The 28,000-nt window shown below is 52.7% G+C and overlaps 1 protein-coding gene across 1 annotated transcript; it reads right to left on the bottom strand.

Annotated features, from left to right (window-relative positions):
* Positions 1-28,000, bottom strand: RAB44 (RAB44, member RAS oncogene family). The gene is made up of 14 exons (XM_081140652.1): positions 27,946-28,000; positions 23,607-23,824; positions 16,755-16,866; positions 14,905-15,079; positions 13,571-13,717; positions 12,844-12,934; positions 12,384-12,479; positions 10,404-10,591; positions 8,355-9,826; positions 5,606-5,687; positions 4,574-4,688; positions 3,425-3,526; positions 1,811-1,887; positions 1-481 (listed from the first exon to the last, which is right to left on the bottom strand). The coding sequence occupies exons 2-14, from the start codon at positions 23,811-23,813 to the stop codon at positions 391-393; spliced, it is 2,955 nt and encodes a 984-aa protein (XP_080996778.1). The 5' UTR covers positions 23,814-23,824; positions 27,946-28,000; the 3' UTR covers positions 1-390.

Here is a 28,000-nt window from a genome sequence, read left to right as displayed (position 1 = left end):
CCTCCCTTCAATTTTATTTCTGACTATATGGGAATACACAGTCTTTGCAGAAGTTCTGAAAATACAAATATATTCACCCTATGGTGTTACCATCCAGAGATGTGTGGCCAATACTGTGGCGTATTTTCCTTAAGCTGTTCCTCTAGATTTTTCCTTTCTTTAAATAATCCCCCACCCCAAGGATTATTTACCCAGCAAAGTCCTTCTTCGGAAAACAAAGGGCGGCGTTAGTACAGCCATTGCCCTGGGATCCAAGTCCTGACCTGAGGGGGATTCTCCTGAACTTCCAAGCTGGGGCTCTCTGATGTTGCTGTGCCCAGGCAGGTGGGACAGGGGTGAGGAACAGGGAGCCCAGGCAGGTGGCCATCCCAGCGAAGCCAGGCCAGGAGGTCAGGAGCAGCAGCCAGCTTTCTTTGGGGGCCTCTCAGGGGCCACCTCCACCAGTGAGCCCTTCAGGCGGTCTTCTTGCATCTTGAGTGACCTGCATGACCACACCCAGGCATCAGTCCTCTTGATGGGCTCCCAGGGGCAACAAGGAGGGGCCCATGGGTGCAGCTTGTGGGGCTGGAGGGCTGCACCCCTGAGCCTCCTCTCTTCTACCTGCTGTGCCCCCGCCCTGCATTCCCCATGGCACCAGAAAAACGGGGCCACGGAGACTTTAGCTTCTGTCCCTTTTCTGGCATTCCTTCCAGCCTATGTGCCAGGCACTGTGCAAGGGACAGTGAAGCCAGCATGTCCTGGCCTTGGGCAGTGAGGGAGCAGGGAGGAGACAGGTTGATCAGGACCCGGGAATGGGGAAGCACCCGGAGGGACTTCACACCAGGTCCTGGAGGGACTCAGGAGGCAGAGGTAGTGTCCGGGCTGAGATGCAGCAGAAAAGGGGGTGCATTCGGGGCAGAGGGCAAAGGCTCAGTGTTAAGGGAGAGCTTGGGGGTTGGGAAAGTAAAAGAAGTCCATTCATTCATTCATTCATTCACAATATATTTACTATGTGCTGAGCACTTTGCTAAATCACATAGCTAAGGACTGAATGGTCAGAAAGAAGCCTTGGAGGCAGCAGGGGTTTAGGGTTTAGGGCCTGGAAGAAATCTGGGCTTTTATCCTGAAGCAAAGGGAAGTCACTGTAGCAAGTCACTGTAGTCACTTTGTCAAAGAAGGAGCTTAGAGATCTGCTGGTCTGATACCCCCTCCCTCTTAGTCATTTCGTTCATTTATTGAGCACCTTATATTTGCAAGGTCCCAGGTATGCGGGGAGGGGCTGAGCAAAACAGACCAAGCTGTGCCCTGCAGGATCTGCAGCCTCGGGCAGGAGGAGGCAGATGGCAAGAGGAAAACAGACAAATGTCTCGTCATTACAATTTGTCCTGAAGGGTTTTGAAGGACACAAGCAGAGACCTGTGATCCAGAATCAGGGAGGGCCCCTCTGCGTGGCTGAAGCTCAGTGAGTGTGTGTGTAGTGTGTATGCATGTGTTTGTGTGTGTGTGTGTGTGTGTGTGTGTGTGTGAGACGCACATGCAGGGAGATGGCCCTGGAGACAATGCAGGCATTTGGGTTTTATTCTAAATCCAGTGAAAGTCACTAGAAGGTTGGGAACACTTTACCAATGCGAAAACTGAGGCTCAGAGAGGGGATATGACTTTTGGGAGGTGATGCAGCTAATGGGGCTGGTAGAACTGGAGTCGGGAGACTCTTCACACAGTGCTCTCTCCTCCACACTGGTGAGTTCTGTGGTTTCACTGGTGATCCCCACACAAGCTGACTGAAAGCTACCCAGAGGGTTCAGGGTGGGAGGTGGCAGGTGGCACTCACCTGGCCAGGCTGACCATGGGCTCCAGGATGTTGTGACCCAGAGCAGCGCTGCATTCTGCAAAAGAGAGCCCCCGCTCCTGCAGGCCAGACGGACGGGGTATGAGTGCCTTGAGGGAGACCGCTAGAGTCCAGGCAGCAGCCCCCACCACCAAAAGCCTGACCACCCGACAGAGTTCCACCCAGTAGGTCCCTAGGCCAACCCCAAAGGGTGAGGCAGCCCCATCTTCGTGGAGCCCATGGTCCCCAGCCTCGCCCCTCTGCCCACTGCCCCTCCACCCTGGCTGGCCAAGGTGTCAAAGTTGACATCCTGGAAACATTCCACAGCCTTCAGAGCGACAGTGAGAAGCCCGTGTCCCAACTTGGAGAAATGTCCTTAATGTTTTTAAACCATCAGTTATGTTTTTTTTAATTTCAATAATATTTAATTGGGGGAAATATTAGATGAGACAGCATTAAAAAGTACAAAATACAAACCACTCCTGTTAGCATATATATTTCCATTCTGTTTTATATAACCCCTTAATTAGGGGGAGGGGGGATGCTAAAGGTCCTTGTACCATTAGATTAAGCCGGTGAAACTGCTGTGTTGGTGGGCCCCAGTCAAATATCAGCGCTGTCATAGGGGGCAACCCAACCTGTACCCAGATTTGCAGCTGCTTTCCTGCCCTCACACTGTGGTGTAAGCCCGTCTTCCACACCCTTCAGCGCTTTCCCAGGACAGGGTTCCTAATGGCAAATGCTGGCCTCTCACATGAGCCTCCACTGTTCAACCACTGGCTGCTGTCCCGTGTTTGTCCTTGTAAATACTGCCGTAGAGAACATCCCAGAGTAAACACATCTGATTACACATCGAACAGGGTGGCCATTGTGTGATTCTCTAGGGGTTGTTATTTCTGCTTCTTTCAGGATAAATTGCTAGAGGGGGAATTACTATGTCAAAGAAATGAGCTACCACTTTTAAGAGAAAAAAATTCCCACCCAGCAGGCGCCACCGTGATGACCTCAGGAGGGTGAGAAATGAGAGGAGAAGTGGGAGGGAAGCAGAGTGAAAATGCCATGAGGGTGTGTCAGGCGTGGGGCAAGGAGTGGACTCTTTTTTTCCTTGATGACCCTCCAGATTTTCTGGAACGTGGTCAAATTCTATTCATAAATAAATAGTGTCCACCGTCTGGCGGTGGGGCTTCTGATGTTCCTCTTCCTGGGGAAGAATTTCAGTCTTAAAATAGATTAAATTAGAAGGAATGTTATGTTAATTAGAGACCAGAGATAAAATTAGGATTTGATTGGGTATTTTAAGTGAAGCTTTTAAAACCTTTTTACTCTGAAGATATTTTTTCCGTAGGTCAGGATATTGGGTGGGGATCTGCTACGTCAGCAGTGAGGTTCAATGTCATGCCCACCGGGTTTGACTCGGGTTTGGCTCTAAAGCTGGGGTGGGTGGGAGGCAGAGGTGGGCAGCTGCTGTCCCCTCTGACCTGGCCTCTGGCTGGGCTGGGGCAGAAATGGCCAATGGGTCCTTCTTGGTGGCCTGGGCCCGGGAGACCTATTCACTACCCTCCAGGGAGGTGTCTGCCCAGTCCAGGCTGCGGGACAGGCCAACACCCAAGTGCTCACCTGGGCCAGTTGCTGTCCAGCCTCGGCGGACACCTGCCGCTCCTCGTCGCAGTCCATCTTGTTTCCCAAGAGAAGCACGACCACTCCGTCGGGCGCTGAATCCTGCACACAGAGCACATTCCCTCAGCCACACATGTTGAGTGCCTACTGTGTGCCAGGACCTGGGTGGATTTGGCCGTGACCTTCAGGAAGCTGACAGTATGCCTCCTCCCCCCACACCCTCACCTTGCCATGTCACACTCACTCCACACCCTTCCCGCTGTGACACTTTCCCCTCTACCTGCAGTGAAGCTGCCTCTCCTATCTGCCTGCAAACATGTCACCCATTTTCCAAGGCCAAACTCAAAGCCACCTCCCTCAGGAAGCCTTCATGGATTGATCCTGCCCATGCCCTTCTCTTCCTGCCTGTGCTCAATAGCCCAGAGCTGGGTTATGCAGAGCGTGTTGGCTCATTTCCTAATTGTTTCATGAAAAATAATAATAATAGCTTTTTTTTACTGAGTGTTTACTCTATACCAGGTGCTGTGCTGAAAGCAATTATGTCAGTGAATCCTCACAACTCTATGAGAGAAGTTGGGAAATTGAAGTTCAGAGAGGCTAAGTCACAGAGTCACAGAGTTGGGGTGGGAGAGTTGGGTCCTGTCTGACCCCAGAGCCCAGGTGCCCTTATATATTACCTTATCCTACTTCCTTTGCATCTCTTTCTAGACTAGAAACTTCTAGAAAGAAGACATGTCTTCATATCCCTCTGCTGTGCTAGTACATACTGCAGAATTTCAGCATGTATGTATTGATTAAATACATGGGGAAAGAACTAAAGATTCCTCTGTGTGGACAGAGAAATGATCACCTAGATTGGTACTAGAATAGCATTATCCCCAGGGGTTAAGCAAAGATCACAGAGTTGCTGTACGTATGAAAGAAATGTTCATAGGATAAAGGAAGTAGTTTGTTTTGGAGGGTGTACTGTGTGGTTACGGTCCCCTTGGACTACTCCCACCCCATCCAGCCACATGCCCGCAGTGAGCTGTGTCACCTATATGTCTCTTGTATTATTTGTAATCCTGGGAAGAAAGGCAGAGTGGGCAGGATATAAGTTCCCTCTTGACCCCCCAAACTGGGGCCAACCTCAGTTGGTTATCTGCTCACCTGGAGACAGTCCAGCCAGTAGCGCAAGTGGGCAAAGCTCTCCTGGGACGTGACGTCGTACATGAGCACCACCCCATCAGCCTTGCGGAGCAGCTGCCGCGTCACGCTGTGGTACCTGCCCAGGGAGTCTGCGTGAGGCCCGGCCTGGCGGGCTCGCCCCAGCCCCCGCCTCTTCAGGCCTCAGCCCCTCCGTCGGCAAAGTGGGAGAAGGCATCCTTCCTGCCCCTAACTGCTCCCCGCCGAGCGTGTGCATATGCTCTCTCCTTACAGTGCAGTTACTGTTGAATGGGTAACAGTTCTCACGGCTCAGATTCCAAAAGGTACCAAAGGGCGCCCAGGGCGATGTATAAATGTATATGCACGCACGTATCTACACACGTGCACGCACCTGCCCCGCGCCCGTTAACACAAGTACAGTGTAAAACACTCACTGGGCTCGTTAACACTCAGTAATCGCTACTTGTTTTTTTCTAGTAAAACCTCTTGGCGGTGTCTCCCTGGTGCACAGCGAGGGTCCTCCCTCTTTGCGGCTTCATAGCATTCTGTTGCGTGGCTAGGCCCTGACATCTCACCGGCCCACTATCGGTGACGTGTAGGTTGTCCCCAGTGTTTGGTAATATAAACGCTGCTACGAACAGCCCCGGCCCCTTTGATATTATCATCACATGTGAGTTCATCAGAAGCGTGAATTTCTAGAAGCGGAACTGCTGGCTCCGAGGCATGCTTTCAAGTTTTGATCACTGCTGCCCAACTGGCAAGTGGATGGCCAGTATTTGCAGTAGGACAGTGATCGGGGGGCTGTCCCTGAGGGATGACCCTCACAGAGGCCCTGCCAGGCCCAGTGGCCTCTGGGTCCGCCACCCTGTCTCCCCTACTGGGCCTTGACTCATCTCTCCTCCCCCGACCTTCTGACTCCTCTGGGGACAGATGTCTCTTTTGCACTTGGTGGCCTCAGGGTCGGGGCTGTCCTCTACCCCTGGCACCGGGCTCAGGGCAGGTCGCTGATGCTGCTCATGAAGACAGCGCCGTTACCTCTCCTGGCCAGCCGTGTCCCAGAGCTGCAGCGCATAGTGCTTGTTGTCCACCAGCAGGTTTTTGACCCGAAAATCCACTCCTAGGACACACAGAGAGAGGTCAGGCCTACTTTCAAGTTTCTACCCAGTACTTCTGGCCAAGGCTGGCTCGGATACAGACCTGTCCCCAACCCTGGCCCCAGGAAATGGAAACCTTCAGCTGCTGGGCTTCCCCTCTGCTCCCACGCCCACCCATACTCAAGAGCCCATGTCCTCCACGAAGCCTTCCCTGACCACCCAGCCCACAGGCTCACTGCCCCGCTACGCTCCGGACCAACACAGGGAACCTTGGTTGTTCTGACCTCTACAAGCACATCCGTCTTTCCAATTGCACATGGATGTTTATTCTTTAGTCCACTCAGGAAAACCTGTTTCGTTATTTTATTTTGTAATACTGGTTTCATATCCTAGTTATGGCATGCATCTTCCCCTTCAACCAGGCAGCAGGTAGACAGGCAGCCCAGGGGGTGGCGGGAGCCCTGGTTTCAGAGATGACTGACTGGGCTGTGAGTTGTCCACCCTCGGCCACTGTACGGGCTGTGTGACCTCAGGCAAGTCACTTCACCTCTCTGAGCCTCCCTTCCTCATCTGCAAGGTGGCAGTTTAAAAAGGCCCAAGGTGCAGGGTGATTGAGAAAATTAAATGACTTATGTCCAAGGTTTGGCCTGTTTTCTGGGAGAGGGAGGAGCTTGAGAGGTGGTCATTTTTATTATTGTTATTAATTCTTACCTGTCTGAACCCCAGCCCCTCGAATTTCACAGCCCCACTCTGACTGAGGTCATGGTGCCAGACCCTTTCTGGAAATAGGGAGGTGACAGTGAGATCCCTGGGAGGTGCGGAATCTTCGGGGTACAGCTTCCTGCCAGGCCCTGTTTCCCAGGAAACCAGGTGGGTGGTGGATGGTGGAAAGGAGCGGCTGTCTTCATTCCCACCCCTTTCCTAAGGGAGCCCTGCGGCTCAGAGCCCCTGGCAGGCCCAGGGCAGCTCCGCAGACGGGCGCCTTCTGTTAGCCTTGAGCCAGTAGACACCTCTCTCTTATGGCGACCCCCACAAACACCTGCTGCTGGCCCCTGGTGGGGGTTGAAACCACCCCCCCCCCCGAAGTCGGGTGGCCCTGGGTATGAACTCTGGCCCAGCTGAGGCAAGAAGCTGAAGCAGGTCTTTAATCCTGTTTCCCTCATCTGAAAAATGGGGATAGATATGGAAACGCCAGGCCAAAGTGCACATTCAGATAGAAGTCAACGGGCTCTGGTCCTCCACTGGCCCTGTCCCCAGGTGCAGGCGGGCCACCGTTCTTATACCCTGGGGAGGGGGAGGGAAGGAGGGTGACACTGAGTGGGGAACTGTTCATGACTGAGGAAACCAGAATCGTCCCCAGCGATAATTAAGATAGACAGATGACAGTCACCAGGGGGCACGAAACTGCAGCTGGGACTGGGACAGGTTTGGATCACACCACCTGGATCTCAGGTGCCCCCAGCAGTGGGTGTAGGCTGGCCTCGTGTTTTTACAATTACGCAATCTGTGTTTTTCTTGATTGAATTTTCTGGAAACCTCTTACTATGTGATAATGAAGGGGAGGCTATTGTAAGACGCCTGGTGCATTTTAGCTGGTGGTAACCAGCAGCTCAGGCGATTACTAATAGTGGCCCCGCGGGCCCTGCGACCCTGCTCAACCTCAGGCCAGGCCTGTTGTGGGTCCCCATTCCTAAGGACACTGCATTTTTAACTGGCTCCCAGGTGAGGATTCTTAAGCAGAGAAAAGTTTGAGAAGTTGTCCTGGGGCCTCTTTTGCCTGTGGGCTGTCATTTATCCACTGGTCCAGCGATGGTCCCCAGTGACGTGCACCCCGACTGACACCAAGATGGGGCTCACTCCATCTTTGTGGTTTAAAAAGCTTGCTTTCTGTGGTCCATATAACATTCAAGTGGTCACTGATCCCAACATTTTTAGGGAGAAGAAGCTTTGTGCTTTGGTACATTTCATTGGCAGGAGCCACTGAATTAGATATTATCAAATGCTTATTATAATAATAATAAACATAACTAATATTGATTAGCACCACGTGCCAGATATTATCCTAAGAGCTGGATGAGTGCTAACCGAACTAATCCTCAAGCCCTCCAGAAAGTCAGCACTCCCCTGTTCCCATTATGCAGATGAGGATTTGGGGGGCTCAGAGGGGTTAAAGAACTTGTCCAAGTTCACATGGCTAGTAAGTGACAGAACAAGATTTGAACTTAGGCGCCCAGGTTCCTAACTTACCACACCCTACAAATACATTCTGTGTAAAACATTCAACTTGCCCAAGGCTACTTCCCGCCAGAGCTCGGCTGGCTGGCCCGAGGGGGGGCTAGTCATGACCTCATCCAGCCAGTGCCACCACACACTGGCCAGCCCCCCGGGCCACGTGGGTGGGACTGGCTTGTTTTCCCCATCAACCAGCACTGGCACCTAAATTGCAGGGTGCTTTGTTGATGTGGCACATTATAAGCTAATCAGATCAAGGCAGAAAAAGCAAATTACCCGTAATTAGAGGTGATTAGTAAGATAGTAAGAGTAACCCATATAAAATACTGTCTAGTGCAGGGCCTGTGGCCAGGACAGAACCTGCAGCTTCCCCAGGGATGGCTCACTCCACTCAGGGCCTGCTCCAGCTTGTTGGCCACAGCCCCTGGGCCTCCTCTCCCTCCCCAGATGGTCCTTACCCACAGTGGCTGTCAGCCCGGCGGCAAAGGTGTTCTGGTGCAGCAGGTGTAGGAAGGATGTTTTGCCCACGTTCGAGTCTCCCAGGAAGATGACATGGTAGATGTAATCAGGGTCCGCTGGAGGCTTGCTGTCCTTGGGGTCCCCTGGGGATGGGGTCAGCCCAGCCTCCCCGGAGCCTGTTCCAGGGTCTTCAGGCCTGTTCTCTGCCCTTGGCTCCCCGGATAGTAGGGGGCCTTGTCCTCTCTCTGCTTGAGCAGTTGTGGGTGGAGGCCCAGGCTGGGCTTCCAGGGCAGCCATGGTGGGCAGGGTTTCCGTGGGCAGCTGGGGCCCTGCTCCACCCCCAGGCTGAGCCCCCCGAAGGGGAGAGCCCCTTGGAGGTGATGGTTTTCCAGGAACAGGGGCTTCTGCCTCAGCCTGAGCCTGCGGTGTGTCAGGTGGGAGAGGAGCAGTCAGGGAACCTCGCTGGGGGAGTCCTGAGGGCCCAATTCTCAGGCCCTGAGCCTCAGGTGGCTGGTCTGAACTGAGGCCTGGCCCTCCTTGGCCCACCTGTTTCCTCTCCTCAGCCCTGGGTTCCTCTTCCAGACTCTGCTGGGGGAGGGCAGGCTGCGCATCTGGCTGGACCCGGCCATGAGCTTCCCTTAGCCCCCCAGGACGGCCCTCCTGCACATCTGGGCCCAGCTCGCCCTGCTCCGATCCCTCTGTGGGAGCCTGAGCCACACGCCCCAGACCCTGGGAGGGCTCAGCCAGCCCTGCTGGGAGGACTCTGGCCCTTAGGGACCCCAGTCCTGGCTCAGAGCCAGCAGCATGGGGTTCCTGTTGGAGGGCTTCTCTCTGCCTGGGTGGCTTAGATGGGACAGGCCCTATCCAGGAGTCCTGATCACCTCCGTATGAGGCCTGGAACTGTTTGCTGGGCCCGGCTGGGCCCTGGGAAGAGGGAGAGGCCACCTGGGGAGGGGGTCTGTCTTCCAAAGGAACCATCACTGAGAGTGCAGCTGCCACCAGGCTCCCTGACTCCCCAGCTGGGGCCCCGGGGAGAGTCCAGAGGAAGTGGGTCTCAGGGCCAGGCCCCGACTCTTCCTTAGGGTGCAAGCTGCGAGGCTCAACAGGCCGCTCTGGACTGTGGTCCTGCCCATCTGGGTCCACTCCTTCCCCTTCCTTGGCCTTGGCAGGCACCCCAGGGGGGCTCCTTGGAGCCCCATCAGGATCTGAAGATGGCTCCTGACCAAACAGCAAATTGTGCGACTCTGAGATGGAGATCTGCCTGACCACTCGGGGTGTCTGGGGAACTGAGGGGGATCTCGGGGTCGGGGGTGGGCTCCAGGACAGCTGCAGGGCTCTGTGGGGGGGGCTGTTGAAGCTGCTCAGGAGCTTGTCCCAGTCATCGTTGTCCCCAAACAGTCCAGGCAGGGGAACCTCCTCAGGGGAGACCACCTGAGGGTCAGGAGCCTTCTCCTCATCTGCTCTGGGGACACTAGAAAGGGTGTGGGAAGCTCAGGTCAGGGTAGGGACAGATGTCACATCAGTCATGCCTACATACCTCACCATGAGTTGCACACCTCATAGCCGGCCCTCCCGCCCAGTCTTTGCTCAGGTAGTCCTCACCTGGCATGCACTCCCCACTCCTCCCGGTCATGCAACCCTGCTCATCCTTCAAGTCCTGTATGAAGCCTTACCTCCTCCAAGAAGCCTTCCCTGATAATTTGGGCCCATCTCACTCCTTTGAGCTGAAACAAATATTGTGTCTGCCTGGGATCTAGCCCTGCACAAGATTCGTGTGTGTGTGTGTGTGTGTGTGTCTGTCTGTCTGTCTGTCTGTCCGAATCCCAGTTGCGTGATCTTGTGCACATGACTTTCCCTTCTCTGTTTCCTCAGTTTCCTTGTCTGAGAAATGGGCATGACATTCTCAGCCTGGTGATGTTGTTGTGAGGTTTATGGAGGGTGGTTGTGTGTTCTGGGTGCTGACCAGAGCCTCAGAGGACTCCGAGCCTCCCTCCCCTCTCCCAGGAAGCCCTTGGTCTCTACCCCAGCCCAGGGTGGCAGCCACTTGCCTCAGTTTCTCTTCCACCTGCCAGGAAACACGGCCCCTGGCGACGTTCAGTTGTCCCTTGGTCACCTGCAGCTGCTCCCGCACTTCCTCCAGCCGCCCAGCCAGGTCATGCTGAGCCTCCAGAAGCTGCCGGTTCTCTGAGTTGGCCTCCTGGCGTGTGCTGCTCAGGCGGTAGAGCTGGGCCTCCAGCTGCAGGTGGGTGGTGAGGCAAGAGAAGCCCAGCTGACCCCCAGGGCAACAGACAGCCTCCCAAGGCCACTGTGGGGCACAGGCTCCAGGTCCCTAAGACCCAGCTTAAACAGGACTGGAGGGGCGGCCACTCATTGGCTCCATGACCTCCCATCCAGGAGGGACATTTGAATTGTTGGGGTAGGGAGGGGACAGGGAACTATGTAAGAAACACAAGCTACCAGCACCACGAGGGCCCGACATGTGAGTGGGGTCACGCCCTCCTCTGCTCAAAGCTCCACGATGGCTGTGCTCCTGAGCCCTGTCTGGTCTGCAGGGGGCTCCTGGTCTATCAGCAAGTCACATGACTTGGAGATGGGAGCTGAGTGCCCATGCAGAGTGGGACACAAAGCCCTCCCAATGGCCGCCAGGGCCTGCACAGACTCCCCACCCCATCCATTCCATCTCTGACTTCCTCTCCCACTACTGCTCCCCCCCTCCCTCTGTTCCAGCCCACAGGTCTCCTTGCTGCTCCTTGAACACTCACAGCACATGCCTACCTCAGGGCCTTTGCACTCACAGTCCCTCTGCTTGGACAGCTCTTCCCCCAGATTCACACGGCCCACCCTTCACCTCCCCCAGGTCTTTACTCCAATGTCATCTATCAAAACTTAGCCCTCCTGTTATCTAATGTTACAGATTTTACTTGCTTATTTCATCATCTGTCTCCCTGACTAGACAGTCACTCCGTGGGCAGGGGCTTATGTCTGTCATGTTCCTCGGAACCTAGAACTGTGCCTGGTACACAGTGGGTGCGTCCTAACTAGCTGTTGGGTGAAGGAACGAGGGGCCTGGTGGGGAGCTTCAGGCCCACGGGGGGACAGGACAAGATGGCCCCGAGTGGAAGTCTGACCTCCTCTCTCGGCAGGAGGGGCCTGCCTCCATTTCCAAGGAGCAGCTGCTTCAGGGGCATCTGGGACACCAGGTGACAGGGACAGCCAAGGCTAGGGGGGTTGGGCTCTGGGAACCCATGCAGTGCTGAAGGGATGCTGGTGTCCTGTTACCACAGGTGTGATTTAGTGAGGTCCCTGGTTTGGAAGTTGAAGGAAGAGTCACTGGGGCAGGATCTCAGACCCAAAGGCTCAGCCACCATGCCCACTGCAAGTGACCGTCGGCTACTGGGTCTGGGCATCAGGACTGCAGGTACTCTGACGGGGAAGCCAAGTTAGATTCAGAGACAGGAACCGTGACCTGTAAAGCACTGGGCACCATCCTAGGCCCTCACTATAGCCGCTCTAGTCCTCACAGCGGTTTCTAAGGCAAGAGTTCTGAATCCTACTTCTCTGATGCGGAAACCAGGGCTCAGAGAGGTTAGAAACTGGCCAAGGTCGCTCAGCTGCCAGCAGAGATGAGAGCTGGGCAACACCTACCACCAGGCCTCCCCAGCAGTGAGGCCTCGTGTCTGCCCAGAGCTTTCCTCTCCTTTCCATTTATTACCTCCTGTCACACAACAAGCTGGGAGATGCAGTAGATGGCTAGTCCCATTTTACAGGTAGAGAAACTAAGGACAAGACAAGCAAAGCTATTTCCTCAGATTTGCATGGCTATCCATTGGAACCACAAAGATTTGAACCTAGACCCTCTGGCTTTCTGCTGCTGTGCCTGGCCTCACCTCGGAAAAGGGCCTAAGACACCTCTTTCCCACGGGCCCCCTCTCATATGGGAGCCCAACCAGCCCAGTGCATCCTCAGGGCAGGGGTGTCAGTGTCCGTGAGTCCTCAGAAACCGGGCTTCGGGGCCGCCTGTCACTCACCTCCCTCTGGCCCTCCGTCAGCTGCTGCACCTCACGCTCCTTGGCCTCCAGGACCTCCTGCATCTGGGCGCTGAGGGCCAGGTCCCGGGACTCACTCTGGGGAGCAGAGAGGTCTCAGTCCCTGTGCTGCCCAATCCAAGACCCAGCCAGGCTGGGCCAGCCCTCCCCACACTCACCTCCACCCAGGCCTGGGGTGCAGGGTCCCAGCAAGAGGGGTCTCAGGATGACTTCCCTGGCTCACGCCTGCATTGTGGCGACAGGGAAACCGAGGCCCAGAGAGCAGAATGACTGGCTCCAGGGGATACAGCGAGACCCGGCAGAGAGGGGTAGGGGGCTTGGCACTCTTCACCCCATCTCCCTGGTCAGGGGTGTGAGAGGATCCACTCTCTGTAACCTCCTGCCACCCCCAGGGCCGGGCCGGCAGAGGAGTCCAGGGCAGGGGGAGAGCTGCGGAGCCCACCTTGGCCTGCAGCTGCTGCTTCTGCCGGCCGATCTGCTGTTCCATCTCCTCGTACAACTGCTGGACCTCCTGGTGGTGGTCGGAGTCCCGCCTGGAAGGGGTGGAGGAGGGCCGGGTAGCCCATCAGCACCCTGGGGCCCTGCTGCTGGCACAGGTGGTCTGGACCTGGCTTGGAGTCCATGGTACTGCCCATCTCACTGGGTCAGGGGTCACTGACCCTGTCACCCAGGGAACAGTTATCCCAGTGACAGCCCCTGACCCACGTACCACTGACATTGGTCACACTGATCCCATCACTCTGACTCCTGTAACCATCGCCAAGATATTGGTTCCCCTGGCCCTGTCACATGCTCCCCATTGCTGCACACTTTGTCCCCACTTCCCTCTGCCACCACCACCCCACCTCCATAACTCAGACCCCCTGCAGGGCTGTGCCCATCCCAACTCCAGGGTCACCATATGCATTGTCATCTACATGAACGGTACTCTTGGAGTTGGTGCCACAGTGGCCCTGCACCAAGACATACTTGGCATTCCCAGTCTCAACAAAGGCCCAGCTGTGTTCTTCCTGAAGTCCCCTAAGTCACCCCTTCCTCCAGCTCAGCTCTGCTCATTCCAGCTTCCAGGTCCTGCTGTGAATTGTTGGCCTCCAGCCTTCAACTAACATGTAAAGAGCTCCCACTACGTGCCAGACACCTAGTGGGTGAGAGCCACCCGCCCCACTCACTTCCTCAGGGTCAGCTCCAGAGCCTCCTTGTCAGCCCGTGCCTCCTGCAGGCGGCTGGTCATCTGGGCCAGGAAGCCCTCCAGGTTGCCTGCCAGCTGGGGCTCCTCCTGCCTCAGCTTCCCCCACAGCTGCCAGATCTCTGCCTGCCTGGGGAGGGGGGAGAGCCAGAGATTAGATATGAGGGGACCAGGAAGCAGGGACCCCAGTCTTCCATATGAATGGCAATATCCAAGAGACTTGGGCACCTAGGTGCAATCAGATGCCACCCCTCTAGGAATCTTTCCAAGTGTGCCCTCTCCCTTCTTGAACCCCCACAACACTTTGTCTCTCTAGGGTTTGGTGATTAATTGTGGGGAGAGGGACTTAGGAGCCTGAAGGCCCAGGGCTTCCATTTGTCTTCTCTCTTCTTCTACCACTCCATAGCTGTGTGATCTTTGGCAAGTACCATGCCCTCTCTGGGCTTATTTGTAAAATAGAGAGGCTGATACCTGCCCGGCTAGTTCTCCAGAGAGTGATACACGCCCAGTGAAAGCACCCGTTTGGGGCCAGGCACATGGTTGGCACTTGATAAATGCTGCCTTTACATGGATTTAATTAAGTCGTGAAGACAGATGCCAGAGGGCTGAGCCCAGGCCAAGCTGCCAAGTAGGTAGATGGCTCCCCACCACACCTGGCCCGCCAGCCTGTACCCTAAGTCCCACACTGCCTGTCCCACAACACAGGGCCCTGCCCTCTGAGAGCTTGTTCTCACAGAGCCCGTGTGCGGGCCATCCCCTTGCTGGCTCTGACAGCCCCCGTGGCATATGGGATGTGCGGGAGGAGCATTTTTAGGCAGGGTCCCCCTTCTCTGAGTATGAGTGAACCCCATGAGCCCAGGGCCTGGAGGAAACACCCTCCTGTCTCCAAACCTACCCAACCCAGGGCATCACTGTCCTGACATCACTCAAGTAGAGACCCTCTTTTGGGGTTAAGAAAGGCACCCTCAGAATGTGAGTGCCCTTGGAAGACTGATCTCCAGCTCAGTAATCCTCCTGAGGAGTGATTATAAGGCAGGTCAGGGGGGGCCAGGAGGGGGATCTCCTCCTGAGCAGGCATCTCCGCCCATGGCTCTGTTGTATCCCCCAACAGCTCACTGCTCACTCTGCAGCCAGGGAAACAGAGGTCAGAGGTTAGGCCACTTGCCCCATGTCACACAGCTGACAAGTGGCCAAACCAGAATTTGCACCGAGCTCTACCTGGCAGCCTCCCACCTTGACACTGTCCCCGTGAGTCGTTGCCTGCACCGACTGGCCGTGCCTGTCCTGCCCTCCCCCCTCGCCCCGTGCAGGCCTTACTCAGGATGTACATGGCCATCCCCCAGCTGCTCCATGAAGGCAAAGAATGCTTCCTTCTCCTCCGCATCCGCCTCCTCTAGTGCTGGGAAGCTGGTGGCCGCAGAAACTCGCTTAGAGTACAGTGGCCTCTTTCCCCGGAGCCTGGGGGTGCTCAGGCTGGAGCCAAAGATGCTCTCTGTGGGACAGAGGGGGACAGAAAGGAACAGAGTGGGGTTGGGCTCAGCTCCTGACCTCTCCTCTTGCTCTGCTCCAGCCCTCGCGGACATAATTATCTGTTTTGGTCACATTTACACATTCCTCATGTCAACCTTGGGAGTCTGCTGAAGGTAGGCACTTTGCCCATTTTACAGATGAACATATGAGGCCCAAAGAGGCCAAAAGACTTGCTGGAAGTCACACAGCAGCTCCATGGTGGCCAACACATTTTTCATTCATCCAGAATATTTATTGAGCATCTACTATGTGCTGGGGACAAAATTGGCCAAAATCCTTGCCCTAGTAGAACTGACATGGTAGTGACTGCTGAAAAGGACACACTTTTTAAAAAGTCAATTTGCTAAGTGAGCTAAAGGAACAAGCAAGGCAATTTCCATTTAGAGACTGGGCAGGGGCTACTTTAGAGAAAGTGGTCAAGAGTGGCCCAGGAAGCGACACTGGAGCGGAAATGAGAATAACAAGAAGCCGTGTGCATTCCCAGGGAAACACATTCCAGGCAGAAAGGACAGCACATGCAAAGGCCCTGAGGTAGGAAACAGATTGGCACAGTGGAGGAGGCGAGTGGCACTGAGCGAGCCCAAGAGGTTGGCAGAGTCTGGATGGTGCTGCCCTGTGGGCCTCAAGAAGGGGTTTAGATTTTGTTCCACAGGCACTGGGAAGTCCCTGGGGTGCTGGGCATGACTGGATACAGATATGAAGATGGCCCTTGGAGGTGCATGCACAGCAATGTTCCCTCTGCCTCCACCTCTGATTTCAGGACCCAATTCCCCTTCCCTACCCCCAGGTTCTCAATCACCAGAACCAGAGCAACCACCTCCTGGGCAGCCCCAGACTATAAATGCAGATTCCTGGTATCCCTCTTGTTGTCCCCCAAACTTTTGGGGACTCAGCAGACCTAAGAACTCTAGATGACTTTGCATTAATGTGAGACCAAGCTGTGCTTGGCAGGGTGTCTGCAAGAACACACCTTCCACTCCCTGGGCTAGAAGGTCTTCCCCATCGAGAAGATCAGTGGGAGTATTACTCCCTGCTGGCCTTGGCCTCATTAGGTCCTTTCGGGCCTGTCTTGAGAAGCAGGTGTTGAATTAGCCCTGCTCAGTGGGGACTAAGGGCCTGAGAAGCCCCCACCCACTAAATATCACCCTTTGCTGCTCCCTAGGACCTAGAATTCCCTTAACCAAAGCCAGAATGTGAACTTCCACAGGCAGTAAGAAGGCCTGTGGTCTCAAGCATGGGGGGTGCTTAACTTCTTGCTCAAGGGAAGCCTTTTGTTGGGGAGAAAAGGGAGGCATCAGAAAGCAAGCCTGGTGGCCTCTCTAGAGGAGGGGATGCTCAGGGGAGCCCCCAGGCAGCGGGCTGCTCTGGCTGGTGGGAAAGGGAGTGGTCAGGTCTCCTGGGCTAGAGCCTTAAGGCTCAAACCATCTGCCTTCCCACAGACTTAGTGCCCTCATCTCCACAGTCACCGGGTTATCGCCCACGCCCTGAACCCTCTCGTGGGTATTGCGAAGGTCCCCTTGTTGGGAAGGTGTCACTGTTGCCTTTCCGGTCAGGCCAGTCTTGCCTGTGCTGGGCACACTGCCCGGGACGCCTGGCTGTGCCCCAAAGCCCCAGAGCCCCTCCCAGGACAGACGTACTGAGCCCAGAGCTGAACTCTTCGAGGGAGAGGTGTCCCTTGCGCTCCATATCCACCCAGTCAAAGATCATCTCCGGCTCCTCCTCGCTGCCCAGGAAGCTGAACTTGGCCGCCTGCAAGAAGGGGTACATTGGGTGCTGTTTCCACTGGGGAAGGCTCTGGGCCACCTTCAAAAAATGAAAGGTGTTTGCCTTCAGCCACCCCGACCTCCCCTGTCCCCACCGCCTGCCTGAGCCAGAGCCTGCCCTTGGCGCCAGGACCCCCTCCCCCGGGACAGCTTCTCAGCAGAGCCTGAACCCCACGCCTTCTCCCTTCCCCCTTCCTCCATCAGCATTTGCCTGTTCTCAGTCTCATCCCTTAAGGGCCCTAATGAAGGACAGTCGTAAATCCCCCCAGATTGTGTTTATCAGTGTCCAAAAATTAATCTGGAACTTGAAAATAAGCCCAAAAGGTGGAGAGCACATCCTTCCAGTATTCTGTGGGGACAAAGCCACCTCTAGAGTCTAGACTATAGGAACGTACACAACTCATCTCACGGAGCTGATGAGAGGGCCCAGGCTAACTAAAGACACAGGCTGACTTGTAGGTTCTGTCCAAGAGAGATGGAAATAAATTTTGTCTGATGGAACAGACAACCCTGAAGATTTACGGCCTATTGGACATGAACCGGCTTTTAAAACTCTAACTCAGCAATCTGGTCCTAACATTTCTTTGTTAAATTACCTAGCATTTTAAATGCTCTTTCAGCCATTCATACCATCTCTCATTAGTTAATGAGTTAAATAAAACCTTAGATATGAATTTATCTTATTTTTGCCCAAGGGTCATGATTTTAGAGTTTTGGAAACTGTATTTGAACAGTTTTGGAAGTTCTGTGGAGATGCCCCAGTTGCCGGAGAAGTGAGCCCTGGCACCTCTCGGCGCTTGCAGGGAATCCTAAGTGTGACTGTGATAGAACTTTAAGTTTGCTGACTCTGTGTCTCTAGTTTTTTGTTGTTTTCTTTTCTTTTCTTTTCTTTTCTTTTCTTTTCTTTTCTTTTCTTTTCTTTTTTCTTTTCTTTTCCTTTCTTTTCCTTTCTTTTCTTTTCTTCTTTTCTTTTCCTTTCCTTTCTTTTCTTTTCTTTTTGCTGAACTTGTGTTTTTGCTTTGGCTGCAGCAGTGGTGGGGAATGGATTTTATGGACTGATTATTCTGTGATCTACTTGGCCTGCACGATAGAGACCTAGCGTCTGTTGGTTGAAAGACAACAGAAAATCTGATTTCCTAATCTTTTGGTGGTGGTGGTAGTGTGGTTTTTTTTTACTTGTGACCTCCAGTGAGTTAAGAATTTGTACCCACTGGGGAGGCGAACAGTTCTTTGAGACCTGGACTGGTGAGCGCTTTGCTTCTGTGTTGACTTTTGACCTATGGCTGGAGTTGGAGCAATAAAGCCAGACTCCCTCTGTGTCTGTGTATCTACATATCTGTAACCAGAAAGGTCTTTAACCCTTATTGTGAGTGTAAAGCAATTTGCTACATCTGGAGGATAGTGATAACTTAGAGGCCTTCGGGGTTCTGTGTTGATTGGTTTGTAGAGACAAATAAGTGCTTACATAAATCTAGCGTTTCCCGAAGTCACAGAAAATAAAGAAACTGAATTTGTAATGCTTTCCAGTGCTCAACTTTTTTTTTAAGTCCCTCATCCAATAAATTGTTAGCACAGAAAACTTTTAAGGAGCCAGGTTCACATAATTAAGGTGAATCTTTGGACAAATTGGATTAGTTTAAGAATTTTGGGTTACAAGACACAGATAATAGTTATCTGTGTTTTCTCTGCTTTATATTAAGTATAATACAAGTATACATTTTATTTTTTATAAGATCTCTATTTGTTTTTTGTGAAGAAACTAGTTCATCTGAATGTCCTTCACTGCTTATTTTGTCTTACTGATCAAATAAGCTAACATTGTCTGTACATGATGTTTAAGATTATCAAAATGTTAGAATTGTATACCTGAAACCTATGTAATTTTATTAACCAATGTCACCCCAATAAACTCAATAAAAAATAAAAATAAACAAGTACATGGGGGAAAACTTGTTAAAAAGAGAAAAATTCAACCCAGTTGTGCACATCTGAAAAAATAGATTATAAAAATGTAAATTTGTGTTCGACTAAACTGATTCATTATTCTAACAAATTTTATAGCAACAGTACTCATATTTTATAGTATGTCGTTTTAAACACAATTTCCAAGCTCTTTTGTAACTTGAAAAACCTGAATTAATATTAAATTAAGAAAAATGTAATACTGAAGCTTTAATTGCTAAGCATAATTTTAAATTTATATCTCTTTACTCCTTACTTCTACGTGCTGGAGAGCAGCTGTATCTTTGGGTCATGTTAACGAGTGAATTCATTTTGTGCACTTTAAATAGTTACGAAGGGGAAAGAGGGACTCAAGTAGATACTTGTACTCCCATGTTCATAGCAGCCGCATTCACAATAGCTATAGATGGAAGCATCCCAAATGTCTATCAGGGGATGAACGGAGAGATGAAATATGGATACATACAATGGAATATTATTCAGCCTTAAAAGGAAGGAAATTCTGCAATATGCTACAACATGAATGACCCTTGAGGGCAAATACTGTGTGATTCTACCTATAGGAGGGACCTACAGTGTAGTCAGATCATAGAGATAGAAAGCAGAATTGGGGAGACAGGAGGATGGGAGTTAGTGTTTAATGGGTCAGAGCTTCCCTGGGGGGGATAAAGAGGTCTGGAGATGGATGGTGGTGATGATTGCACAACAGTGTGAATTACTTAATATCACTGAAAGGGTAAGTTTCATGTTAGGTGTATTTTATCACAAATTTTTTTAAGCTGTGCCAGGGACACGTGTGAGTGCAGAAAGTCGTTAGGTGTACTTGTGAGCTCTACTGGTCCACCGAAATGTCTGCATAAGACAGGCAGTCCTCACTTATTTACCCCACGGTTCATTCTGTGCAATAGGGGCTAATTACTGTGGTTAAAGGTTGTAGTCACTACGGGTGTTTTTGTTTTGTTTTTAAATATATCTTTATTGATTTCAGAGAGAGGAAGGGAGAGACAGAGAGAGAGAAACATCAATGACCAGAGAGTCACCGATCGGCTGCCTCCTGCAAGCCCCCCACCAGGGACGGAGCCCGCAACCCGGGCACGTGCCCCGACCGAGAATGGCACCCCGATGCCCTGGGTCACAGGCCGACGCTCGACCGCTGAGCCACAGCAGGCCGGGCACTACTGGTGCCTGAGACGATACCAGGGACAATAGTGCCAGAGAATCCTCTGTGTCTGCAAGGAAGATGGGTGTGTTTCGTCTTGGAGGGATAAAGGGAGTAGTTTTGTCTTAAAGTGTCTGGTTGTTCCAGAACTTGAAAAACTCTAAAGAGCAAGTCCTAATGGATAGAGAGAGTCGTAGGTTTGCTGAACAGGAGTCTTTTTTGCCTTGATTTATAATACCTGAGTCTGAAAATAAGCTATGAAATATGTTAACATTTTGCCAAATTTGCCTCCATTTTGATGGGTTTAAAAATAAATTACAAACAAAACTTGTGAAACTTATCCCCCGTGTTACATCAGTGCAAAACTAGAATTGGGCTCCATCTCTATTAAAATGATAAACTGGTTTTAGAGCTTTGGGCAAGCGTGAGAAAGAGCTTACTATTTATCGTCTGTGTAAGTTGCCCAGGCAACTGATTCCATTTCTCAGCAGACTAAGTCCCTCTGCTGTGCTTGGCTTTTCAGATTCTAATTTTTTGAAAACAAAAAATCACCCAGCTGGTGTGGCTCTGTGGTTGAGCCTCGACCTATGAACCAGGAGGTCGCAGTTCGATTCCCAGTCAGGGCACAGGCCCGGGTTGCGGGCTCGATCCCCAGCAGGGGGCGTGCAGGAGGCAGCCGGTCAGTGACTCTCATCATTGATGTTTCTCTCTCTCCCTCTCCCTCTCCCTTCCTCTTTTTGAAATCAATAAAATATTTTTAAAATATTTTCAAATAAAAAATAAATGAAACCAAAAAAATCGAAGGTACCTCTCTTATGAAAGAGCTAAATACCCTTGCAATTGTGTCAGCTTCTCCCATGTTTATTTCAAAATATTGTATTTCATTGTCATTTAGATTAAATAGGCAACCAAGTACTATTTCTCAGACTACCATGAACCTATCTTAATGCAGTGGCCACATTTCTTTGATAGCTCTTTTTGTTTATTTATTTATTTTTAATCCTCACCAGAGGATATTTTTTCCATTGCTTTTCAGAGAGTAGAAGGGAGGGAGGGAGAGAGAGAGAGAAACATCGATGTGAGAGAGACACATCAATTGCTTGCCTCCCACTCGCGCCCCAACCGGGTCTGGGGATCAAGCCTGCAACCAAGGTACGTGCTCTTGACAGGAATAGAACCCAGGACCCTTCATTCCCAGGCCGACTCTCCAACCACTGGCCAAACTGGCCAGGGCTCTGATACCTCTTTTTGAAAGTTCATTAAGATGAATTAATACAATTGTGTTTAGCACCTGCTTGTAAAAAGAGACTAAGCCGATCATTATCAATAAGAAATACTGTAATATTTGTTGTATGTAGAAGAAAATAAAAACAGAGGATTTAACCTGTAACAAAATCTGATATTAAACATGGCTTAGGCGCAAAAAAGAACATCGTAAGAAGAGCCATCACCTCAAGAGAGATGTGGGCCTTTTGTGGGCTAAGTTTTCGTAGGTAAAATGCAATTGCTGCAACCAGTTCAGAAGCTGCAAGCTTTGTGGGGGGGCATGGAGATTTCCCAAGGCCGTTGCTCTCCAGGGGAAACACTGGCCAAACCCTTATGAAACAGCATGTCCTGCACCGCAGTGGAGAACTTGACTCTCCCACTCTGATATTTTAGTGACTGAAGAAATACCCACAGCCATTCAGGGTCGTTCCTGAGTGAGCCTGTGCTTGCCTCGGGGCTCAGCGAACAGCTGCAGGCCAGCTGTGTCTCCCACGGGACACACTCGCAGCCCGTGGGAGGGGACAGCGCCAGGCTCTCTGAACTGCTGATGCTCCGCCGGGGACAGGACGCCGAGCTGCCACCAGCCACCCTTCAGACTGAGCTGGGGGGCTGCCCATTCCGAGGACTCTGAGTCCGGTAGCAGCCAGCTCACCCAAGACCCAGCGTAAGAGAATTAATTCCACGGGCCTGAATGAGTGGGTCAGGGAAATCTAGTTGCGGTTATTTGTTGGGAATGTAGCTGATAGTATTTTTATTCTATTTTTATGGATTTATGAGCAAGTTCTTTCTCTGTCTCCTGAAGCTGTCTCTAACCTTCAGTTTACTAGATTATGGCTTCTGTAAACGGAAATTAAACATGTGAAATGGCATCTGAATCTCACCGACCCCCTCCTGATGCAGAAACCATTACTTTTACCGAATCGCCTTGCTTTCCGTGGCAACATGGTCATTTACAAGTTCAGTAAGGCTCTGCCCTCCTTCCGGCTGAGGTCTAGCAGATAAATCAGCTGTGTGACTGTAGTGTCATAGTGGAGAATGATTCTCATCTAATCGGGTGTGACAAATCCAGCGTAAGGAACACGGAGCCAATGCTGGCAAAGCCCTCCTAGGAACCAGGTGGTAAGGAAGGCCTCTTCTAGCAGCAGAGGGACCCTAGAAAAATCGGGAACCTCAAGAAGAAAGTAAGACCCTTACAGTTATCGGGGCTGCAGGTAAAAGCTGGTGGAGAGAGTCTTGGGTTGGTTTCCTGGCCTTAGGACAGAGGGAGGGTGGCCAGCTTTAGCTGGAAAGTGCCACATCCCAGGTACCCGTCCAGTCCCAGGCAAACTGAGACAGGTGGTCACTCTAGATAGCAGAGCCACAGATATTTTAAAAGTCTGAAACTTGGAAATAAGGCAGACAGCACGTCCTTTGGAGCACTGTGTAGGCTGGAGGAATGCACTTAGTTCATTTCATTGTTTACCTTTCATTCAAAGCTCCAGACTTGCTGAAGTTACTCATTAACTTGTGGATTTTTGTCCAGGAGAGATGAAAATAATTTTGCCTAGCAGAACAGATAACCCCAAAGATTTATGGAGTTTTGGACATGGGTCATTTTTTAAATTGAACTCAGCAATTAGCTTCTCAAATGTCCTCTGAACCCATCGTAACATCTTACTGGTCCCCTCATTAATTAATAACAATAATTAATTAGGTAAGACCTTTGATAAGTGCTGGTTTTATATTTACTTGAAAGTCTTTTGGAAATTATATTTTAACATCAGCCATGCATACCTTGTTGTGGCCCTGAGGCTAAGTATAGGTAAGGTCAGTTTTGCTGGGGGAAGGACCAAGTCTGGAGCTTGGAGCAGTATCAGGAGGAGACAGCAGGCCCAGCAAGGCTCTAGCAACCCACAGAGGCCTTTTTGCAGGTAATGAGGAAAAAAACGAAGAAAAATCGGTCAAGCTGGTCTAGGCCACAGCCTAAGTTTCCTTATTGGGACACACCACCATGGCTGATCTTATGTCTCATTCAAGTTTACAGTCATCAACATGGTTTGATTTTCAGGGCTCTGACTGCTCCCCAAGATAAACTTCCCTGCTCAGTGGGCCTAAAATGATATCATTTGCAAGTTACTTCCTTGGCTTAAAGTCCTTTCCTTTATCAAAATGTAAATGTTTCTGAAAGAGGGTAACACATAAAGCCTTATCAGTCATTTACACATTAGTATAAACAAATTTCTAGCCTTTTCTGAGATCAAAGTTTAGATGAGAGAAAGGGAAAGAGCAGACAAGCCCTACATTCCTGGGATTGTCAGTCTTGAAAAGGGATTCAGGGTGAGACAGGGTCTTCAACTCACCGCCAGGTCCTCTCGGGTGACAAAGCCCCTCTCCTTGGCACCACAGTCCTGGAAGAAGCTCTGCAGTTCTGCAGCTGCCTGAGAGGACCAGGACCCTGGCTCTGGAGCCCCAAGGACATCCTGGCCATCAGCAGGTTCTCGTGTCTGCCGGCGGCGGCTGGAGCCCAGTTTCCGGCCTTTTCGGACGGCTCTCTGTCCAGTCTCCATGCTGCTTTGTCCTGGGGACAAAGAATGGTGAGGGGACACTGAGCTGCCGCACACAGTGACTGCCTGCAGAAATCCCTCCCATGGCTCCCCATTACCCCTGGAGAAAATCCACCACGGGTGATGCAGCCCTGCCTGGTTGGACTGCGCTGGCCTCTCTGACCTCATGGCCTCCAGCACATCCTGCCCAAGGCTTTTGCCCTTTCTGTTCCCTCTGCCTGGAATGCTCTTCCCGGAGGTATCCAGGTGCCCTCATTTTCTTTAGATCTCTGCTCAACTGTCCAAGGTCTTCCCTGGCTGTTATATGAAAGAGCCCCCTGTGCAGGGTAGGTTCTGTTTTAGGGCCTGGGGTGGTTAAGCAGAGTCAACCCGAGTCCTACTGTCTGAAGGGCCAGAGCACCCTTTGAGCCGTCTCTCTTGTGGCTCCCTCCAGTTCATTTCCTCTCACCTCACCTCTGGGAGGGGACCCTCCACAGCTGCCTCCTCCCTCTCTCAGTTTCACCTCCCTCCAGCATTTTTTTCTCCTCAACACCATTTCTCAACTCTTTCCACACACCCACTAAGGAATCAGGAGCTCCCCTGACGTGTGGCCCTGTGGGATGTGCCCCTCCTTTACCCCCCACCCCCAGTCCTTGCAGTCCACAGCCTCCCTCTGAACCACTCCCCATTCCCAGGAGGCCAGATTCCCTCTCACCCTGGCTCCCTTTGCCCCAGTCTCCCCGACTCTCTTATTCCCTCACCTAGCTGATACTTCTTCCTCCCTCAGCTTAGAGCCCACCTCCTCCAAGAAGCCTTCCCTTGCAGCCACCCTCAACTTCAAGTAAGGTCCAGTACCCCATTGTCCGAGACCCCAAGATGCCCTAGGCTCCCCCTATGGATGTCACTGTGCACCTTGGACCATATTGTTCCCAGGTCCTTAGCACATAGTAGGTGCTCAAGTAAGGGTTGTCCAATTCATTAATTAGGGTCCTTTCATCTGTCATTGAAGGTCTTCGGTCAGTCAGTCAATTAATAAGGATATTTATGGATAAGGCTTTGTCTAGGTGAGGCCCCAGGGCAGGAGAAAGGGGTAGCCAGGGGCCTGCCCTGGAGGGAGTAAGTCCAGACACAAAACTGTATGGGGTGAGAGGGGCTTGGTGTGCACATGGTCAGGCAGCTTCCTAAGGGGGTGGGGGGTTGGCCAAGCTCTAAAGGAGGCGAGTAGGATTTAGAAGCAGTGAACAGCACGTGCAAAGGAACTGAGGCCGAGGGAACAACCCCTCTGGGCTTTCTCTGCTGGGTCCAAAGGTCGCAGTCAGGCTGAGTGGAAGGCTCAGGAGCTCTGCCTCAGGGAAGATGCTCATTCCAGTCACTGGAGCCACTGGTCCAGCCTCCCTTGGGCAGATTCCCTCACACAGAAGCACAGGACGGGAGTGAAGCAGCGCCTCACCCCGGAGGCCACCACACTTTAAAGCGAAGGAGTCTCTGTCTCTCCCTGTCTGTTTCATCTCTCTGTCTGTCTCGCTCCGTCTCTGTCTCTTGGCCTGTCGCTCTCGGGGCCTTCAAAGTCTGTTTGCGGGCAGTTTCCATGTCACACATGTCAAGCTGCAGGGGGTGCCGCACCGGGCCTCGGGGCACACACCGCCGAGCGCGTGCATCTCTCCGGAACCCAGCGGCTTGGGCGCGGCCACTGTGGGAGTATCCAGTCCATGCCAGTGGGCAAATGCCACACGTCAGGGCTTTTCCTCCCACGGGGCAGTTACCAGCCCACCTCGCTGAGGCTTCTCTGCCCAGCCCCTTCCCGGGGTCCAGCACGCACTAGGCGAGAAGCATTTGCTGAGCACCAGCTGAATGCCGCGGGGTGGTGAGCAAGCGTCATGTGGCTCCCTTGGGTGATCTAGGACCCCGCGCCCCTTCCCCCTGGTAGTTTCCCCCCCTCTGGACCCACAGATGTAGAGGGGGAGGCGAAGCGAGGAGGTAACATCCAGCCACAGTGCTCTGGAGTCAGACAGCCTCTGCCTCTCCCAGGCCCGCCGCTCGCTGGCCTTGTGACCTTGGCAAGCCTCCTAATGTCCCTGTGCCCCAGTTTCCTCACTGGAACAGGAAAGTAGTGTTATTTACCTCGGGGTGGCTGTGAGGATTAGTGAGATAATGAAAGTTGAATTGCCATCCCCATTCTGGCTTTACTTTCTCTTAGCACCTGTCACCTTATCGGAATAGTCTTCTATTTGATTATTTCGTAAAATTTCCATCTCCTCTTCCTGAAGCATAAGCCTCATGCGAGCCGGGAATTTGTGCTTTTGCTCACTGCTCTGCCCCAAACGCCTGGAACAGTGCCCCGCATACAGTCGGCGCTCAGTGACATTGTCGACTCTATAGTCCCCGTAAAGCACTCCCAGCCACGCCCGGCATACAGTGACAGCTGGTAAATGCAGCAGTGACAGTGGTGATGATGACGTGAGTGAGGGTGACATTTCTCTGAGCCTCACAAGAGCCAGGTACTATACAAATACGGTTTATCCCCACTTGACAGATAGGAAACTGAGGGAGGGACGCTCCAAGCCTCAGAGCGGTGCCCAAGCCATGGTCAGTAGCGGAGCCAGCAGCGGATCCGCCCCCTGGTTGGCTCTGGGATGGACTCCCCCAGGACCACTGCCTGGGGAGGTACCTTCCTGGTGGCAGAAGGCCCGTCTGTGGGCCACAGACGCCCGGCAGAGCCGCCACGGGTGGGACAAGGGCTCCATGGAGCAGGGCGGGGGGGCAGGCTTTACTCGGGGTTGTGAGCCTGGAAACTCAAGTTTCACATGCACTTCCGTTGGTGGAGATAACACACACGAGGCAGCAAGATAGGATTCCCATTGCGGAAGCTTCTAGAGCTGAAGTGGTGGGGGAAGAGGCTACTGCGGTTGTGGGTGCCACAATGCTGAGTCTGTCAGGCCATAAGTCAGGGAAATTAGAATTCTGAGATAAATCCCCTGTGGTCATGTTCCAGGACATAGGACGCTCTTAATGTCCTTTTGGTGGTGGGAGGGGGGTGTCCTAGCTGCACCTCCACAGCCCATTTCCAGCAGGCATGCTATATAAAAGCACCCCAGCCCCCACTCTGCTGCGGGCCTCAGCACCAGCCCTCCGAGCCCGTCAACCCTTCTTTCCCTCGCCGCCTCCTCACCCATCCGGAGGCCTGGGGCAGAAAGACAACAGGTGCCCTACAGCCAGCACTGCCTCAGAGCACCTGTGACATCAGTCAGAGCCGGTGTCCCCCTTCGTAGCTCTACAGCACACTGGAGAGGCAGTCTGTGCCCCTCACAGCCAGGTGTGGCCATTCAGAGACGGCGGGGGCATCCTTCAATCGGTCAACACGGGGGTACATGTGTGGGCACAGGCTCACAACCCTCCTCAGCCAGCTCCACTCAGTCAGCCGTCGCCCACCCCTTCCTCGTGGTAACGACAACCCCCTTTGTCCCTCACAGCCCAGACACAGGTCCCTGCCCACTCGGCCGCTCAGAACAGCGTGCCTTAGCGTCAGCCAGCCGGGCACCCTCTGTCAGCGCCCCCATCCCCCTCCTGGTTTATCCCTACCTCACACCCTTACCAGCCAGAAGCCCCTCATGGCCAGGATCACACACGCACACCCCATACCACATTCCTCGCCTGGGAAATCATCTGAAGTTTGGAGCCAGCGGCAGAGTCAAATACAGCAGCTGCAGGTGCCGTGGGGCCTCCCCATCCCATATTTCTCTCACCAAAGGGGTGAGGGACTGGGTCTGCTCTCACCCCACTTGCTTCGATAACTACAAATAATAGCGACGGTCCCAGAGCCCAAACTGTCCCGGTTGGTGGGTCTGAGAGCCCACCTCGAGTCTTATTCTAGTCTATTCGCCTCTCTTTCCGTCACTAACTTGCTAGGGGAGCCGAGGTTCTGAGGAGCCAGGTGACTTGCTCAAGGTCACCTGGCCACCTAAGGGCAGGTAACGTACCCCAGTCTCCTGCCCAGGTGCCCTCCATTGACCATGCAGAGAGCCCCAAATTCATGAGAAAAGGGGACTCAGCCCTTTGCACCCTCATCATAGGAGCTGGATGGAGACCGCTGCTGCCCCCTCCCCCAGCCCCATCCCTCCAAAGAAAAGAAGCATCGAGACTCAGGGGAGGCTCCCACCTCTCAAAGACTCCTGGTCGGTCGCGCATGCAGCCGGTGCCTCCCGGGCCGCCGA

Source organism: Miniopterus schreibersii (genome assembly GCF_964146895.1).
Source record: "Miniopterus schreibersii genome assembly, chromosome: 6".
Lineage (NCBI taxonomy): Eukaryota > Metazoa > Chordata > Mammalia > Chiroptera > Miniopteridae > Miniopterus > Miniopterus schreibersii.
Note: the sequence above shows the minus strand (reverse complement) of the source record. Positions and strands in the feature narration are given on the sequence as shown.

Bases quoted from the DNA above. Each gene is read 5' to 3' on its own strand.
- RAB44 (XM_081140652.1), bottom strand. From the start codon at position 23,813: ATGGAGACTGGACAGAGAGCCGTCCGAAAAGGCCGGAAACTGGGCTCC. The intron at 10,592-12,383 runs GTGAGTGACAGG...ACCCACCTGCAG, and splicing joins TGACGGAGGGCCAGAGGGAG to CTGGAGGCCCAGCTCTACCG. The intron at 482-1,810 runs GTGAGTGCCACC...GTGGTCATGCAG, and splicing joins CCCATGGTCAGCCTGGCCAG to GTCACTCAAGATGCAAGAAG.